Source organism: Labrus mixtus, chromosome 15 (genome assembly GCF_963584025.1).
Source record: "Labrus mixtus chromosome 15, fLabMix1.1, whole genome shotgun sequence".
Taxonomy (NCBI): Eukaryota; Metazoa; Chordata; class Actinopteri; order Labriformes; family Labridae; genus Labrus; species Labrus mixtus.
In genome coordinates this window covers 10175697-10193811 of record NC_083626.1, presented here as the reverse complement: position 1 = coordinate 10193811, position 18115 = coordinate 10175697, and the positions used below count along the sequence as shown (strand labels likewise).

The 18115-nt window shown below is 43.3% G+C and overlaps 1 protein-coding gene across 1 annotated transcript in view; it reads right to left on the bottom strand.

Moving 5' to 3' along the window:
* plch2a (phospholipase C, eta 2a) overlaps nt 1-18115 on the bottom strand; it is a 51050-nt gene that overhangs the window by 5785 nt on the left and 27150 nt on the right. The window contains exons 9-20 of the mRNA XM_061058677.1: nt 15960-16131; nt 12060-12167; nt 8168-8323; nt 7489-7587; nt 7113-7213; nt 6605-6693; nt 6311-6493; nt 6095-6202; nt 5738-5862; nt 4776-4860; nt 3971-4117; nt 2914-2993 (exon numbers count right to left, since the gene is read on the bottom strand). Of these exons, the coding sequence (XP_060914660.1) occupies nt 2914-2993; nt 3971-4117; nt 4776-4860; nt 5738-5862; nt 6095-6202; nt 6311-6493; nt 6605-6693; nt 7113-7213; nt 7489-7587; nt 8168-8323; nt 12060-12167; nt 15960-16131 (1453 nt within the window). The remainder of the gene's footprint in view (nt 1-2913; nt 2994-3970; nt 4118-4775; nt 4861-5737; nt 5863-6094; nt 6203-6310; nt 6494-6604; nt 6694-7112; nt 7214-7488; nt 7588-8167; nt 8324-12059; nt 12168-15959; nt 16132-18115) is intronic.

Sequence of the window (18115 nt, the reverse complement as noted above, 5' to 3'; positions counted from 1 at the left end):
AGCCTGTTAGACAGTTAGAGAGTCAACACGTGTGTACAAAGCAGCTCTGCTCCCAGTGGGAAATGATTAGTGAGGGGAAGACATGCCTGGAGCTGTTCGAGCTCTACATACAGGGAACACCTTCTGAAGATAAACACCATGATCACAGTCACAGCTAGGAATAAAAAAATGTTTCACTTCTTTTGCAGCAAAACAACAGAAAGAGTTATTTTAATTAACACTGCAGTCACATAGAGACCTGTCATATTTCCTTATAGGTTCATTTTTCTATAAGCAAACACTGCATTTAAATAATGAGGCTTTATCCCGTTGAATTTTTAATGATGTCTAAAAGAATCCACATTGCTTAAAAGAATGTTTCTGTCAATCCGTTATAAAGATGTGAAGCTGGTGTTGAAACTGTAAACCTGACTGTCACACAAAAAAAGAAAAAAACACTGTTTGGACATTTTCTGTGCGTTGCAGTGCTGCACGGTGAAGGTCAAAGGTCACAAAGACGGGGTCAGAAACGATGAGGGTGGAGAGGTGATGACGGTGTGTGTCACTATTAAGGACAATATGACAACGGAGCCTCAGTGGGACGAGGCGTCACATGACACAAGCAAAAAACATCTGTCAATCAAACGTTTGAACACGGTGAGAGAAGAAGTAGATCCAAACAGTCCGACTGTTTCAACGAGTGTTCACTCGTCTTTGAACAGGAAAAGAGAAAGTCAAAAGAAAAAGACAGAAAGAAAAGAAAAGACTGAGTAGAAAAAGAAAAACTACTGGATCACTCTGAAGTCATTAACGCACACACCACCTAGCCCGCCGGCTCCTCTCTCCTTGCTTCCTTCCTTCCTTCCTCCCACACCTTGCCTCATTACACAGCTTTGTTTATTGTGTATTTTTGATAATATTTACCAGTAGTACAGAGACGCTCAAGTACATTAACAAGCTTACTGATGATGACGTGTATCACTACAATCACTGCAGCTGCAGAAAATAATTAAAACAACAGCATGAGAAGCTACGGCTTTAAAATGAGACGTACGGTCAGCGTGCTCTTTACTCGCTCGAGTGACTTTATGTAGTGAACAAAAAAAGAACGGGAATTAAACCTGGGCGGCCATAAGTAGTCCTGCGCAGCCCGCCTTGTTAATCGTCTATGGATGGGAAACACTTTACTGTACTTTTTTGGCCTTTGCATTTTTATGTGATCACAACAATGGAGTCATGCTCTAGAAAACATCACATTAAAAAAAACACATTTTCCATTTCAGACACGTCTACAATAAACCAAAAAATGTCAGGATAAAAAAACCAAGAAAAGTATAAAAGAGAAACTCAAAAAGTAAAACAGTGACCTGACAACAACGGCCAAGAAAAAAAAACCTGAGGTGGAAAAGAAACAAAATGCTTCAAACAGAAGAAGAAGTGTGGGGAGATGAGAAGAGGAGTAAATGTCCTGAGAGAGGAGGAACTGAATCCCCCTGCAGTGCAGTAAAAACTCCTGAGTTCAAAACATGCTCTCAGCAGAAAGCAGCAGAGCGGAGTCACTGCAGGCTGCCGGACGTCCTGACTCGCTCTCTGTCTTCAGCGTCCCTCTCTGTGACTGAGCAGCTTTCTGACATTGGATCTACTTGAGGGGGGGGGTGTCGATGAGGAAGCAGGCAGGTAAAGCCTTCATAACTCATGTGAGGCATGAGTTGGCCTTGTACTTTTTAATGCTTGCAGTTGGCTGACAAGAAGGGGGTGTTATTGGGGGGGGGGGGGGGGGGGGGTCACTCTGGTGATAAAGAGGGTTGACCATGTGGCTCATGCATGATGCCGACTGGATCTCACTACACCTGAGTTTTGAGCGGCAGCTTCAGGGCTCCTAAAAATGTCCTGCCTCTAAATGGAGCGTTTGGAATAAGAGGGGTCCACTGAAAACACAAACAGACACAGGAAGAGAGCGAAGTCAGAGAGGAGGAGGGTGAAAGAGAGAGAATGAGCGGGCGAGAGAGAAATCACAACAGGAAACAAACGGATACACGGCTATGAGAGAGGAAGTTCAAAGAAAGGACAACGTGAACAACAGAGCGCTCATTTACAACATGGCCGAAGACAGACGAGGGCATTAAAGCTCAAAGACATTCAATGAAAGCCGAGTGGTGAAAGCAACGAGGGCGTCAATTATGAGACAAAAAAACATTACACACTACCCACGACCATAGGGTCACAGCGACGTCTCTGATTGGTGGAGCTCGCTGTTACCATGGCAATGTCTCCCGCACCGTATGCGAACCGATCGTTTTGCTAGCAGGCTAGCTAGTAAGTTAGCTAACAGTAAATGTGCTAATAACCTCGTTATGCTGAATGTAATTTATATATTCAAACAAAGCAAACTACAACATATTACAACACCTGTATTTAAACAGTATAAAAACGACAACAAGAGTTACATTTCAGAAGTGGGATTATTTGCATTGCATTGTGGCATGTGTAGTTCATTGACTCTGGACGATAAGTATGTATACAGTCTTGTACTTTTGACTTTTTCTCAATTTTTTAACATCGTTTTGGCGCCGAATCAAAAGTTTTATAATCAGTTTTATAGTAGTATTTGGGTAGCTGGTTGTCATGGTTACGGGCTTCAATCTCTTGATATACAGATTTTTGTGAAATGTCAGTGGAGGATTTTAATGGGGAAATTTAACGGAGACACCGGAACAGAACTTTTTAAATCCTGAATTATTCAAAATTATTCTTGAAGCTTCATTCAGTACGTGTTATTTTCAAGATTTTCTTTTGGTTTTGGATCCATGCAAACTCTTTACATGACATTTATTGAACCTAAATGAAAGAAACAGCTCGACTGAAGAGGAAATGTTTAAAATATTACAAAAGAGATTTCATAAATCTTCATCCGGCTTCGTCAGTTGTACTCACCTTACCAGTGATGTCATTCACAGCTACATGAACAAAGATTGAAGCCTCCTCCATACCTTCCAAATAAACATGGCGATAACCTGCGTGCACACAAAGACATCAGAGAGACGGCTTCAGTATCACAGAGTCACACATCGTAAGACAGAGCAGACAGAGGGAGCTACAAATAAACTTGCTGCACCAATCAGAAGCTGTTTTTGTCATCCATGTTCTGTTGCAATCCACTGACTAAAGCTCCTCTCCACCATCCATCCAATATCAATACCGCTTTTTCCCGTTCGAGGTTACGTGGGGGTGGAGCTAATCCCGGCTGTCATTGGGCAAGAGGCAGGGTTACACCCTGGACTGGTCGCCAGCCAATCACATGGCTGCTGTATAGAGACAAACTTTCACATTCACACCTACGGAAAATTTAGAGTCAGCAGTTAACCTAACGAGCATGTCTTTGGACTGTGGGGAGGAAGCCGGAGTACCCGCAGAGAACCCACACATGCACGGGTAAAGGCTGGTCTGATGGGGGATTCGAACCCAGAACAGCACCAACCACTGCACCCCCTCTCCACTAGATACATCCAATCATTTAGTGGATCATGCAATGCTGTATGGTATGGCGTCCCTCAGGGCTCAATACTTAACACATAAAACATACAAAGACAGAACGGTACCGGGCTCAGCGGTAAAACTCTACATAAAAGTTGAACTCTTTGCAGATGATCCTCAACTTTACCTTTCTACTTATCCTAACGAGGGAGAGAGTCTATTTTTAACTTTTGACAGTGCATGCTACGCATTTTTCTCTGCTTCCAAACTTTATGTTAAGCTAAACCAGAGCATCAAATCATGGAGGACTTTGGAGGAGTTTCACAGCAGATCAAAAGGTAAACATGGTGCACAGCTAACAGCTAAACACTTTCTTACTCTCCACAGACCAGGAAATTACTTCTATGACACACATAATGCTCTTAGAGGTCACCATAGCAACATGACATGTAGAGGATGCAGGTGATATAGGGGGTACTTCTCAGTCCCACCCAGAAGAAGGGGCTTCACGTCCTACCTGGCATCATGCTGTTGAAGGCGATTGTGCGCTGGCCGATGAAGTCCTGACCGATGGGGTCGTGATCCCACACGAGGAAACGCACCAGGGCGAGCTCCGGCATGTGGACCGTGAACACCAGAGTCTCCTCCCACATCGGGTTGAACCCTACAGGACGGTCCCGAGAGAGAAGGAGAGAGGTCGCAGGAGGAGGCGGAGGAGGGAAGAGGAAAGACAAACATAAACGTTTGACAAATAAACAGAGAGGAAGGAGAGAGAGAGAGAGGGACGGGAGAAGAGGACGGTCCAGGAGAGAGTCAGAGAGCAAACTCATCACTCATCAATTATTCAGGATGTGTGTGTGTTTGTGTGTGTGTGTGTGTGTGTGTGTGTGTGTGTGAAAGCAGACTGAGAGGTGCTGCCTGTGCTAGTCCTCTAATGCTGAGTTCATCAATTATAGATCTGAACACATACAGACAGCTCAAACACACACACAAGTGCAGGGTCACTTTCAAACCATGCGTTTATCTAATAAACACACACACATAAAAACAACATAACCACAGCTGTCCTCACGCCATGAGAGTCTCCATTCAGAGACATCAGAAACCAGACCAAAGCTGAATTATTTTCTTTTAACTCAGAACTTTTATTTTGAAATCTATATAACTATGACTACACTTTATGACTTCCTATGACTATAATGAGGAAAGTCCACTTTAAGCTTGTTTTTACTGCTGAACACCCTTTTGTGTATTTTTCATGGCTTACATAATCATAAACTATCTAAAGTTTATGAAGTCGAGAACACCTGACATGAACTCACCGTTATCATCCACCACTCTGGTCTGCTCCTTGCAGCAGTCAATGGGGAGCCCGATGACCTCCACCTCCACGAAGGGATCAATGATCTGACAAAGAGACGTAACACAAAGCGGTAAAGATCAAACAACCACAGACAGAAGCAGTATGTAACACTGACCTCTAGTGTTTAAAATGGGTACTGCAGTCTAAATTCAAAACATTAGAGAGCTGTCTCCCCCCCTCCTCTCTAGAGTCGATGCTCACTCAGGTCACCATGTGGTGGACACTGAAGCTTCAGTGTTTATCCAGCTCTGCATGGGTCTGTAAACCTTTCTGTGTTCTAACTTCTCTCCATTTTTCAAAAGCATCTCCAATATTGATCCTAGTTTGAGCACGTTTCTGCTCGTGGAGCTTATTAGAAACATGCAGAGGCTTTTTAGGTCGGGTACAATCACTTCTATCTGAACCACTTCTCTCGCCCTCTTAAATTCTAACCAATGAGGTTGCATTTTAGCACTTCCCATTCCGTTGTCTTGAAATCATCTGTGGAATTTGAGTTTTCAGTTTTCAAATAAGGTCTGTGGTAAACACAAGCTTAGGAGATATTATTATTATTATTATAGTTACATCTGGAAGTGCCCCACTTGTGAATTTTGAGGCTTTTTGACGTCTTAAAAAAGGTGTTTGCTATCATCTGGCTAACTGGGACTACAGAGTTTAATATCTGGAACATTAAACAGTGGTGGTGATGTTGAAGTCAGTCGACCGAGGTGTAGTTCCTTTACAGTGTAACATTAGCTTTTTACTGTCGCTGATTGCTTTTAGACATCAGAAGTGACGATGCTGACTTCTGAGTTGGAGTACAAAAATATGCAATCCCTGAGGCACTCCATTACTTTAAAGAGGCTGTACAGTTGTGTGTGTGTGTGTGTGTGTGTGTGTGTGTGTGTGTGTGTGTGTGTGTGTGTGTGTGTTGTACAGTACCTCTCCTCTGTCTCCCAGCATGGAGTCTTTGGGTTTGGGCAGCTGTTGTCCGCTGATGATCTTTAACACCAGCTGTTTCTTCATCTGACCCGGCAGAGGGTCCTCCAGGCTCGGGTTAAAGGCACCTGCATGGAGAGGAAGGTTTGAATCTCTGCAGACACAGTCACCACCACACATGTATGGAGGCCCAGAAGGGACAAAAGAGCAGCTTTATTTTAGTACAAGTCTTTATTTTATATTGTAGGAAGAAGCTGCTGACTCCATCTTGAAATTAAAAAGGAAAATGTTTTTGAGGACGCTGTAGAGAAATCATAATTCGTCCTGAACAGCTGAGTGAATGGTGTGTTAAGTGCTGACCTTCACACATGCAGGCGGGCTTGAGGATGTAGCCACAGTTGCCGTTGCTGTAGAACTTGGCTCTGTTGAGCTGCAGGACGCAGCCCTCTGACTGGTAGTTTAGCGCAACTGAAAGCAAAGCAGAAGATGTGATTATCACCAGTAGAGAAAGTGAGAAAGTCCTGAGCAGCGTCGTCATCATCAGGAAGCGTGCGGTGGGCGGGGCTTAACGCATACCGAGCTGGCAGCCGGCGCTCCAGAAGGGCTGGGGGTTGAAGTTGGAGGAGTCGACGCGGTAGGAGGAAGGGTAGATACGGGAGAGCTGCTTCTGGTTGAACTGGATGAAGGACGTGGCTTTCTGCTGCATCACCTGGTGGGCTTTAGTCTCACTGAGAGACGACACCTGCCAGCTGCAGTTCGCTGCAACACAAAGACAACTTCATTCAAATCTGTTTTTTAACAAATAAAAACAAAACAGAAGAGTGGTGGTCGGTTGGATGTTTTCAGGGATTGGCTCACAGACGTGCTCACCTTGTGCCTCGATGTCATACAGACCCACAGAGCACGTGTACTTGACCAGATCGGACAGAGCTCTCGACAACTTCATGGTCTTCTTCTTCCTGTGATGTCAACAGAGGGGTCAAAGTTCACACAAGTCCATGCACAAAGTAAATCAATCATTTGTAGAAAAGAGGGCGGATAAAACTAGCAGGAAGGTTTAGGATGATGGTTCTCAGAAACATTTATTTATGATGGATTTTAAGCAAGCATTAGTGTGTATGTGTCTGTGTGTGTGTGTGTGTGTGTGTGTGTGTGTGTGTGTGTAACATACTTGCTGTGGTGTAAAGGAGTGTGTGTGTGTGTGTGTGTGTGTGTGTGTAACATACTTGCTGTGGTGTATGTGTCTGTGTGTGTGTGTGTGTGTGTGTGTGTGTGTGTGTGTGTGTAACATACTTGCTGTGGTGTAAAGGAGTGTGTGTGTGTGTGTGTGTGTGTGTGTGTGTGTGTGTGTTTGTGTGTGTGTGTGTGTGTTACATACTTGCTGTGGTGTAAAGGAGCTCTGGAGGCACTACTCGTGCTCTCTTGGTCCGTATCTGTGTCCTCAAAGCTCGACGTCTTTTTCAGCTTTGTTGTCTTTTTCTGAAGGAGAAAGATTTGTTTGTTAATTGGTCGGAGGAGGAGGATATGTTGAAGTGTTGTTGACTCGTTGTGTTGACTGCAAAGATGAAAGTGAAGAGAAAGATTCTTCTCTGGGAAAAATAGAAATGTGGACACAAGTCTGTAATGTTCTCACTAAGATCATCATAAACATATCTGAACTACAGCAGTGTGAAATGTTCAGATTCATGAACTAAAACAAAGACACACACATGAAACTAAAGCAAACAGGCGTTAAAAACAGGATGAGGTCAAACCTTGCGTTTGGAGAAGCTCCCCATGAAGGAGCGTCCTGTCCGCTTGTTGCCGCTGGGATTAGACTCGTCCGCTGTGTCCGTCCCGTCCTCACTTTTACCCTGAGAGCAGAAGACACACTCAGTATAATTTCTTCAGGAATCAGTTATTTTACAGTTCTTTCAGGATTGAGTAAAGAACATTTAAAGTGTTGAATTCAGTTTTTTTCTGAAGCCTGGCTCAGACTGCAGGAGTTTTAAAAAAGATTTTGAAACTGACATCATCACACACATGAGGAGAATCTTAACAGATATTCTTCTACATAATTTCATAAAGAGGGAGAGAAAGAGAGAGATGAGAGAGAGAGACAAGGAGAGAGTCATTTAAAAACACGACATCAACAAATGAAACTCGTAAAAGAGCCGAGGCAGTAACATGAAAGAGTATTCAGAAAGTATTTCATGGGTCTGTGTAGTTTAGGAAAGCTCAGGGTTTCTAATTCAATGTGAAAGATTCTACTTCAGAGTAAAAGAGACGACCGGGAGAGAAACCATCGCTCTCTTTACCAGTAGCTCCAGCATCACACAGCCCAGCTCGTTTCAGGGTCTCAATATTTGGAGAAGTCGTTTTTTAAACCCTCAGCAGTTTGTATTAAACCGGTTTGAACTAAAGTATCTGCAGATGATCTAAGATTGTGTTTACCTTGGAGCTGGTTTTGTCTGTCGCCTTCCCCGCAGGAGGAAGAGCTGCGATGGTGAAACTGTCGGGATCTTCTCGGTCTCGTATTTTGGACTCCTTCATCAGGTTGTCCAGCTTCTTCTTGGCCATGTTCTCCACCTGCTTCCTGTTGGCCGACGTCTGAAGAGGAAGGAACAGTTACACAGAGTGTGAGGTGAATTATAAACACAGGACGATCACATGCAGGTGTGGAGGATCAGATTGACTGACAGGTGAATGAGCTCTGTACCTTTCTGCAAACTGACCTGTTGTAAGTTTGCGTTGCTCTTACCTTGAGGAAAAGAGGCCTCTAACTTCTACACTTGTCTTTCCCTGTTAGAGAGTTTTATCTGCTAATACAGCTCCTTGTGTTCAGTGGCAGACTGCTGTCACAATCCTGTTCCACAGACAGACTCGAGAACTCTTTTGTCCCCCTGCCCATACGTCTGTACAACACCTCACGGTTATGGCAGGGGGAAAGCACACACTTGGACTAAATCTTCCTTTTTCCATTTCCCATCTGCACAGCTGACCCAAGAGAGTCAGCCTCTAGTTGGACATTTTAATGATCACCTCAATTACTTACATAGCACCTTTAATTTAATGTTTGCACTGCGTGTTATTTAATTGAATCTGCTTTTTAAACATTGCTGTACATATATAAACTACACAACTTCAGAAGGTCAACACTTTTTTTTTTTTTTATATTTAGGTCTAATTACAGATTTTTCCCTCAATTGTTTAAAGGTTCTTGCTTTAAATTACACATATTTTTATCCCTGCACGGGTTATGTACATTTCTTGTATAAGTCTATTTTTAATTGCACAGTTTAAGTTTGATTCATCTAGGGGTATTCTTTAAATCTTTTTTCGGGTTAATATATATGTATGGGAGGGGGGGCGTCGGTTTTGTGGTTAATTTGTCACAAATGTTTCATGTCATGTACGTCTTTGTAACCTGCTACTGGATGCTTTGAATTTCCCTCGGGATCAATAAAGTATCTATCCTTTCTTTAGGTACTCCACCTTTAACTTCTCACTGATTTTAAAACTCCTGTGAGGAACTTTGTGTTTGTCTTTGGACCGGAGTACACGGAGAGAACCCAGACATGCACGGGGAGAACATGTAGACTCCACACAGAGAGACTCCTGAAGGACGGGGATTCAAACCAGGAACTTCCTCACTGTGAGGCGACAACACTAACCACTGCAGCACCGTGCCGCCCTTCTCAAAAACAACAAAGCCCTAAATCTAATCTTTGCAGCATCACTTCGAGCTCCATTCAGAGTCTTGTTTGTTTTACTTAAATCCACATATATGAGCATTAAAAAAGAGAACACAGAGATACTGTCTGACTCTGGATGGACCAGAACAAGAAGAATAAAACACATCATGAAGGATCCCGCCTGATCTTTCCCAAAACGTTCACAGGGAGGAAACATGAAAAAAAAACATTGTGTCACATAAAGCAGAAGCCTCCAGACTTCATGATGAATGTAATGTAAGTCACATGTGTATATTATGTAACTCCATCAACAGTGCATGTTTTGTCTGGTTTATGATGAATGCATTAAAGAGTCAGCTCATCTAAATGACCTCTGATAGAGTCAGAAATATTTAATGGCTTTAAGTATTTTACTGACAAATGGTCTTCACTGAGATCTGTTGTTGGATTTTTCTTTCCTCTCGGTTGTAACACTTTTGTTTTTAAACCTGTCGTAATGTTTCATCGTGTTGTTTTGATGCTTTCCTGTTCGTTTGAGCCACACTTTGTTTTTAAACGTGCTTCAGAACAACGTCTGGATTGTTCAGAACATTTGGGACAGGCAGTAAAGATGTTTATTTCTGATTTAGGTGAACTGACTCTCAATCTGAGCTCCGCCTCGTGCAGATGAAATCATGATTCAGAACCTCTCATCCTGTTTGGACTGAACACACATCATGCATCATGCAGGATTGAAGAGCACTCACACTTCTCAAAGGGAGAGAAGACACATCATCAACATGTTAAGTAATGCAGACAGAACCTCCAACACTTTTATGTATCATGGAGAGTGACAGCACAGATGACGGTTTGACTTTTGTTTTAAAAGATGAAGAGGAAAAGGTGAAGATCTCCTCATTGAGGTTTCACTGCTCAATGTGTTGAGAAGATCAACATGCACATACTGAGTTCATCCACCAGGTGGCAGAGTGTCTCCAATAACCATGTTTTTAAATGGATCACAGGTGACTGACTGGATGCTCACTGAGGAACATGATCACAGACGAGTCACAGCTGAAGATATGTTGTTATAGAAACCTTAAGTATTTAAGTCATGTGTTTCAGTCACTGCTGTCCGTCTGGTTTGATGGATAAGATGTTAACCTGATTGTTCTATAACACTTAAAGGTCTCAGGCAGTGTTTGTGTTAATGTACCTGGACAAACGACCTTCTGAAAAACATCTCATTGTCTGAAAAATCACTGCAGACAATTATTTCAACAAGCTGACACCTCTCTAATTTTGTTTTTCAGAATAAATAACATATGAGATAGAAACAAGTACTTCATCAATCATCAGTTAATGATATCGTTTCCACCTTTATGACATTCATAAATGTGCATGCTTATGTCAATGCAGTGATTCTCAAACTATGGGGGGCAAACCCACATGCAGGGGCATGAAGACATGACAGGTAGGCGTGGCAAGGAGTGCGTTCTGCCTGCAGCAATTTGTCAGAGGCGGCATTAAAAATAAACTCTTTGAGCTGAGTTACAACAGACCGCTGCAGTCCTTCTAACTTTAGATTCTGGTCCTGAATGATCTGGATTTGTTTGGACCTGAGAAGGTAAGCGGTGGTTTTAAGGCACCTCCCCACACGGTCGTTTTGGACGCCCCTCGGTTTGCCAGATATGAGAGCAGTTGTCAGGTCCAACAGGTGTTGCAGCGATGGAAGCGGGCAAGAGAAGTGGTTCAGATAGAAGTGATTGTACCCGACCTAAAAAGCCTCTGCATGTTTCTAATAAGCTCCACGAGCAGAAACGTGCTCAAACTAGGATCAATATTGGAGATGCTTTTGAAAAATGGAGAGAGGTTAGAACACAGAAAGGTTTACAGACCCATGCAGAGCTGGATAAACACTGAAGCTTCAGTGTCCACCACATGGTGACCTGTGTGAACATCGACTCTAGAGAGGAGGGGGGGGGAGACAGCTCTCTACAATGTTTAGAATTTAGACTGCAGTATCCATTTTAAACACTAGGGGTCAGAGTTACATACTGCTCCTTTAAAAATACATTTGAAATAAAGAAAATGTATTTTTTTACTTTTGAATACTTTAATGTAAATAATGTTTATTATTCATGCGTTTGTAGAAACACATCACAGCAAATGAATGTTCACGATCTGGATGGTATTTTAATGAAGTTGTGGTGGGTGCGGACAGAGAAAGTTTGAGAATCACAGAGTTGATGCAAAGTGTCTCGGGGAGCTGATTTTAAACGTTGACAGGCGGGATGAGTGGGTGAGATTTCTGAGATGGCTGGCGATGAACTTTTTATACAATACCTTCCACTTTGAAGCAAGCGAGAGTGTAAGAAGAGAAAAAGTGGACACAGGAGAAAGAAAGAAAGAAAGAGCAGGAAATGAGAACAAATAGCCACAAGGAGAGAAAGACTGAAGCAAACAGCAGAAAAAAGCAGAACAGCAGATAAAATGAGGAACGACAGGAGGGCAGATCACTGCATCACTACTGCTTACTGTGGACACGAGCCATCAAGAAGAAGAACAACATGCAGAGATTCACCCGTCATCGGCTGGACACAAAGGCCTGCCTCTGGTACACAAAGAGATAAACGAGGAGAAGAGGAGGAAAACGCAGAGAAGCTACTTACATCTCCGTTCATCAGCTTGCAGTCGTCCTCCATCTCGTCAGCGCTGTCCTCGTCAGACACGTCTCCCTCCTCCGCGTCCTCGTCGATGTTTGGAGGAAGTTTCTTCCCCTTTTGTAGAAAAACAAAACAAGTCAGTGGAGATTCACATCATTATCTTAAACAGCTGCTAAGTCCATGTAATGTACCTGTGGGTAAAGTCAATATCTATGTTCTGTTTGAAGATTCCCAGAAGCTTTAAATCATCTTGTACATTTTTTTATCTTTAAAAAACTCGAGCAGGAACTCTCAGCTTTCAGTAAATGATCTTTTAATACTAAAATATACAGACATATTGAATGTGGTGTGTTTAAATGGATACTCCTTCTATTAACATCTGAAACATTGGGTGCTTAAGAGCTCATTTCACAGCTTGAAGCTTTTTTGAATGGGTGTGTATGTGACTTCTTGTGCTTCTGCAGTCAGCCTCTAGTGGACACTCAAGGAACTGCAGGATTTTACACTTCAGCTTCAACTTCAGTTAACAGCAAAGCTTGGTCCTGCAGGTGTTTTATGTCATCTTGTTTCCCTTATTTGACTTTCTCCTTTCTGGTGGAGGACATTAGAGATGCTTGAAGAGGCTGCACTGGCGATAATAAATTCTAGTTTTGACTGAAAATAGCACAGGTTACTCCTTATAAATAACATGAAGACAGATTTACAGAGCGTACGAGCTCAGATCCATCAGAGGAGCGCATTTGTAAAAGAAAATAAGATGGATGAAGTTTCAGAAGCTTGAAAAGAGCATTTGTCTTCCTTTCAACAGGCGCATTACTTGTTTTTGTTGTAAAGTTATGGTTTATGTGTTGAAGAGAAAGAGTCTGACATCACATCTGAGGGATAAAGTCGGTAAATTCAGACTGAGCTCATCCCTTGGGAAAGAGCTGCAGGAAACACCGCCACTTTCTAAATCACAAGTCGTCTGGAAATACTCGTCCTGTGTGAAAATGGTTCTAATTAGCAATCAAGCTGACGCTGATACGTGTAGAATAATTTAACATTTGTCACCATGCTGCGAGCTTGTTCAGGTGTTGTTTCCTGTTCGAGAGGATCAACCATCTCCTCTATCTGACTCGTAATTACTCATGGTGAGTTAAAGAGGACATATTCTCCTCCTTCTCCACCTTTTCAAACAGTCCCCTGTGGTCTAAATGAAACATCTGTGCTGTGATTGGTCAAAATATAACATGAATCAAGCACCAGAGGAGGTTTGTGACCCTGTATAAACCAGCTCTCTCAGAACGCTCCGTTTTGGTGTGTGTGTCTCTTTAAATGCAATGAGCCCCCCCTGAGTTTTCTCCATAGACATCACTCCTCTGTAGCGAGAATAAAACTGGCTGACCTGCGCTAAAGTTTTGTTCTAGGCTGGGAGTAGAGTCCATGGGTGGAGATACCAGGGGAGGGGAGGGGATTTTGTTTTACTAGAATCCCACTGTGACATCACAAGGAGAGCACATTTGAAAGGGAGCATTTTTCTCTGTGTTGTAAGACTTATGCAGACCACAAACAAAGGACTGGATGGGTTTATTTCACATTTTGTGGGTCAGTAGACACTGTACAAGTGGATTTTTCAGAATATGTCCCCTTTAAGCTTATGTGATGGTGGTGGTCTGTCTCCCCCTAAAGGAGAACCAAATGATTGATTAAAAACTGGAGCGGGCGTTGGGTACATTGTAAAGCAGCCTGTCTTGTTGATAGGAACACCGTCAGTGTTAGCATTGTTTATGTAGCCAGGCCTTGTTACAGCCGATAATCCCGTCCTTTTATGGTTGTCTTGACATTATCTTTGTCTCACAATCCCCTCCTGCCGAGCCGGAGTGGCCGAGCCGTGCAGAGGATTTAGTAGCCAATAAAAACCTGTTGCACATAATTTCATTCTCATCGACACAGGACGAGGCGGAGATATGAGGGAGAAGTCTAACAGAGAACACGATCGTGGTTCAGTCGATATTTTGGAAGCGGAGAGCCTGACACTCTGCAGCAGAGATGGATTTTTATGATGAAGTTAGACAGTTGTGTGGTTGTAATCACTCTGAATAACATGGAGGCGTCGTCCCACAGCGGGTAACACACCGACCCTGAGACACTCTGTACACACAGGTAGGCCTCCTGGTGCACCAGCTGGCGCAGCGTCTTTCTCGTGCCAGGTGTTAGTGAGATGCCTTTACTTCAGTGAACACATGTAATGTTAATAAAGCCTCATTAATCCTGCAGCCCTCCTCTGCTAGCACACATCATCTCCTTCCTCCGTCGGTTAAACACGGGTATTAAACTCTGATTTAATGGTTGATGTTATAAACTCAGTCAAAGTGTCGACTAGGAGCTTTTACAATCACTGCAGAAGACGTTTGGGTGAATCTAAAGAGACGTTTGGTGCAGAAATGAAGATTTCTTTTAATGATGTTTGCATCCATTTAATTGACGCTGTAATGAAGAAATCTGCAGGTGTTAGTTTGCACACCAGACATTTAAAGATTTTCATTCAACACTTTCTGACTTTGCAGGATCCAGCAGACTCTCTTCCTTTAATTTGAGTTGTTTTTAACTTAAATATCTTTCAGGATAAAGAATTTTAGTCATCAAATGTCTTTGGGTTTACAGAGAAAATAAGCCAAACTAAAGTTAGCAACAGTTTAGCTTGCAGCCCCTGAAGTCCTGCTGAAGAGGGAGAGACACAGATTTTATTTTGTGTTTTTCTCACAGGGTCAGTTTGGTTTGTTTATTTGAGAGGAGAGGACATCTCTGGATAAATACGCTCCTAGTGAAAAGCTCAGAAGCCGCGACTGAAAGAAATCTAACCTAAAAACAAACTGAGCTGCAGGAAACTAATGAGGCAGCCCTTAAATAAATTTACCTTTACTACTTTTAAATAGAAGGATGCACTTCTATCATGTTCATGATAATCACCTCAGCATTGTTAAAGGTCACATATCCTCCTCTTCTTCAGTGTAAATAGGTCTCAGAGCTCCTCAAAACATGTCTGTGAAGTTTCTTGCTCTAAATCCACTCTGATCCTGTATTTGATCATGTCTATAAACCCCTCTATTTCAGCCCTGCTCAGAACAGGCTGTTTCTGTGTCTGTACCTTTAAATATGTAAATGAGCTGTGTCTGACCACGCCCCCTCTCTGGAAGGGCTTGGGTGTCTCTGTCTTTCTCGCTCCATGTCCTATTGTTTACGGTGAGAAGGCAGACTCAGAGGGCAGAACAAACACCTAGCTGTGGGAGTGTCACCCACCTGGGGGAGGGGCTACTGCCCTTTGTGATGTCATGAAGGGAAACTCTCCAAACGGCCTGTTTGAGCACACATTTTCTGAAAAGTGGAGCAGGCAGACGACGGCGAGGATGGACTTTTCTCATCATTGGGGGGTTTGTAGACAGACTACTAGAGTTAGTGTTATCTCAATCTGAGAACTTGCAGAAGCACTCGGAGCTTGCTGTAAACATTAAGTGTTATTTGAGGGCTTGTTCTTTATGAAGTCAGAGCAAAGTGAGTGAAGCTGAAGCCCTGAACTGAGTCTGATGTGCAGCCGTCAGATCATTTAACCAATCATCCGTGGTCGGCTCGAGATAACGTCTTTCATTAACAACAGATCAGTGTGCTCAGATAACGAGCCATCCTGCAGTCTGCAGGTCCTCCACATGAACAACTGAAGCTCTGTATTCCCTCCTGTTTGCATCCCGCCCTCTCCTCCCAAACATGTCAACACTTTCTAATCACAGCTCTTCAATCAGCCCACTGTGTGCCTTTGAAGTCTGCTCAGTGGGCTTCAAACCTACAATAATTATAAAACGACGGGCTGAGATAATCACCTGAGGGATGACTCACTAGTTATTTAAGGAACCCCCCCCCCCCCCCCCTTACCTTGACCAGGATCTTGCCCTTGAGTAAATCTGGTGACGGCAGCCGTCCAGACTCTTCAGCTTTGATGTTGGACACGTCCAGTTTGTCCCCGAGGATCTCGATTAGGTACTGCGCCATCTTCTTCTGCTGAGGAACACTGCAGTGGTTCTCGATGGACAGGATGACGGGGTAGCTGAGAGAGAACCAGACAGAAACAGGCTGAGTTAAAGGTTCAAGCTGAAGGTGAGAAAACAACGTTTAAGCACTCTGAATATAAAGAAGAGCTGCTGCAGGGTTTGCACCGTATCAAAGATTCACATTCACAGGTCTGTTAACCCCGTTCACAGTAAAGACAACAGACACTATTCGAAAATAACAAAAGACATTTCAAAGCCTGAATATCAACCAAAAGGAATAAAATACACAAATATCACATTTTCAATAAGACACCAAGCTCTGCCCCAGAAAAGGGGAATGCTACTAATGCTGCTAAAGGAGAGACCCTGCAGTGCATGCTAGGACTTAAAACAGACATGTGCACGACAATTACAAAACTCTCACTCGCCCAGAACCCCGGAAAAACTCATCCATGCCTTTGACTCCTCCTGATGAGGCGGAGAAATTATGAACACAATATGGTTTCATTGGGAAACAAATGGGTGTGTGAAGAATATTTTTTATCTAGTTTGATGAATAAAACCAAGAGATTAGAAATACAAACGGTGCTTATCCAGTGTTACGGTGCAAAACATCCTCTCGGCTTTTATTGGCTTGTTTGGATTTGTTGGGGAGCTGATTGGATCCTCGTTAACTATAAACCTATATCTCAGGTATTATCTGTCAATTAGCAGCTCTGTGGGATTTAGGATTCCTCTGGACTGGGTCCTTTTTCTTCTCAGAGTGAGGAGCTGCTTTGTGAATGGACCATGTTCCCACATATTTAGGATTAATATTCTCCTGCCTCCTTTTACTACATTGTTGGGAGCTTTAACATGCTCCAAAACTCACCAAAGTTTGAGGTAATGTTTAAGGTTGTTACTGCTTTCCTGCGTCTGTGCCACAACCCCGACACAGCCAAAGTGTGAGGGCCCGTTCAGGGTTTCTGGCAGCTCCAGTTTATTGTTATCATTGTGTAAACTTGTGCTGAGGCAGTTTTTGAGACCTTTTCCCTCAGTTGTAAGAGAATCCTGAGGCGGCAGCAGCTCTGTCTGTGGGGACTTGAGTTGGGAATCGGAGGGTCTCCGGTTCAAGTTCCGGTGCGGACCAAATTTGGAAATTGGTCAGGTAGCTGGGGAGCTTTCCTGAGCACTGCCGAGGCGCCCTCGAGCCCCGCGCACCAGCTCAGGGGCGCTCGCTGTGACATCATCAGTTCATGTCCACAGGATCCTGTTTGTGCATGTTTGTGCAGCATGTCTCAACAACAGAGTGTAAAATTGAATTTCTCCTCTCGGGATTAGTAAAGGATATCTTCTTCTTCTTCATAAATGTGCTCGATAAGTACGGTGACTTAACTTTAAGTGTTTTGGTTTTTATTCAACATACGCTGAATCTTAAAGTCAGTTCTACACTCTTAAGTGTCCTCAGCTCTGAAAAGACGACACTTCAAAGTCAGACTTGGTTTCCCTTGTAAAAGACTCCAGAATGAATCCTCCTTCATCTTTGAATCCAAATTGCATAGTTGGGATCTCTGGATGAACACGAGTGTATTGGACTCTTCTGACTCCTCGTTCACGTCATGCAGGCTGAGATGATTCCCCGTCTGAGTCAGACGGATGATTTCTTCTCATTTTTGTCCCCGTCAGCCCTCCGAGGTTTTTTTATCCAGCGCCCTGGCATAATCAGATCGCTTTGAAGTTGAATTCAGCCTTCCACCCTGCGCCTTTTTAACCGATTATCTGAGGAATACAGCGTCTACGATTCTGTTTTCAGAAACACACAGTGAGTGTGCACACAAAGCCAGTGTTCCTCCTTCTTTTTCACTTGAAGAGACGGGATCTAAAAATAGAAATCATCTCAGCTTCCTTCAGGAGGAGGAGGAGAAGGAGAAGGAGGAAGAGGAGGAGGAGAAGTGGAAGAAGAGGAGGAAGAGAAGGAGGTGGAGGAAGGGGTGGAGAAGGAGGAAGAGGAGGAAGAAGAGGAGAGGAGGAGGAGGAGGAGGAAGGAGGAAGAGGAGGAGG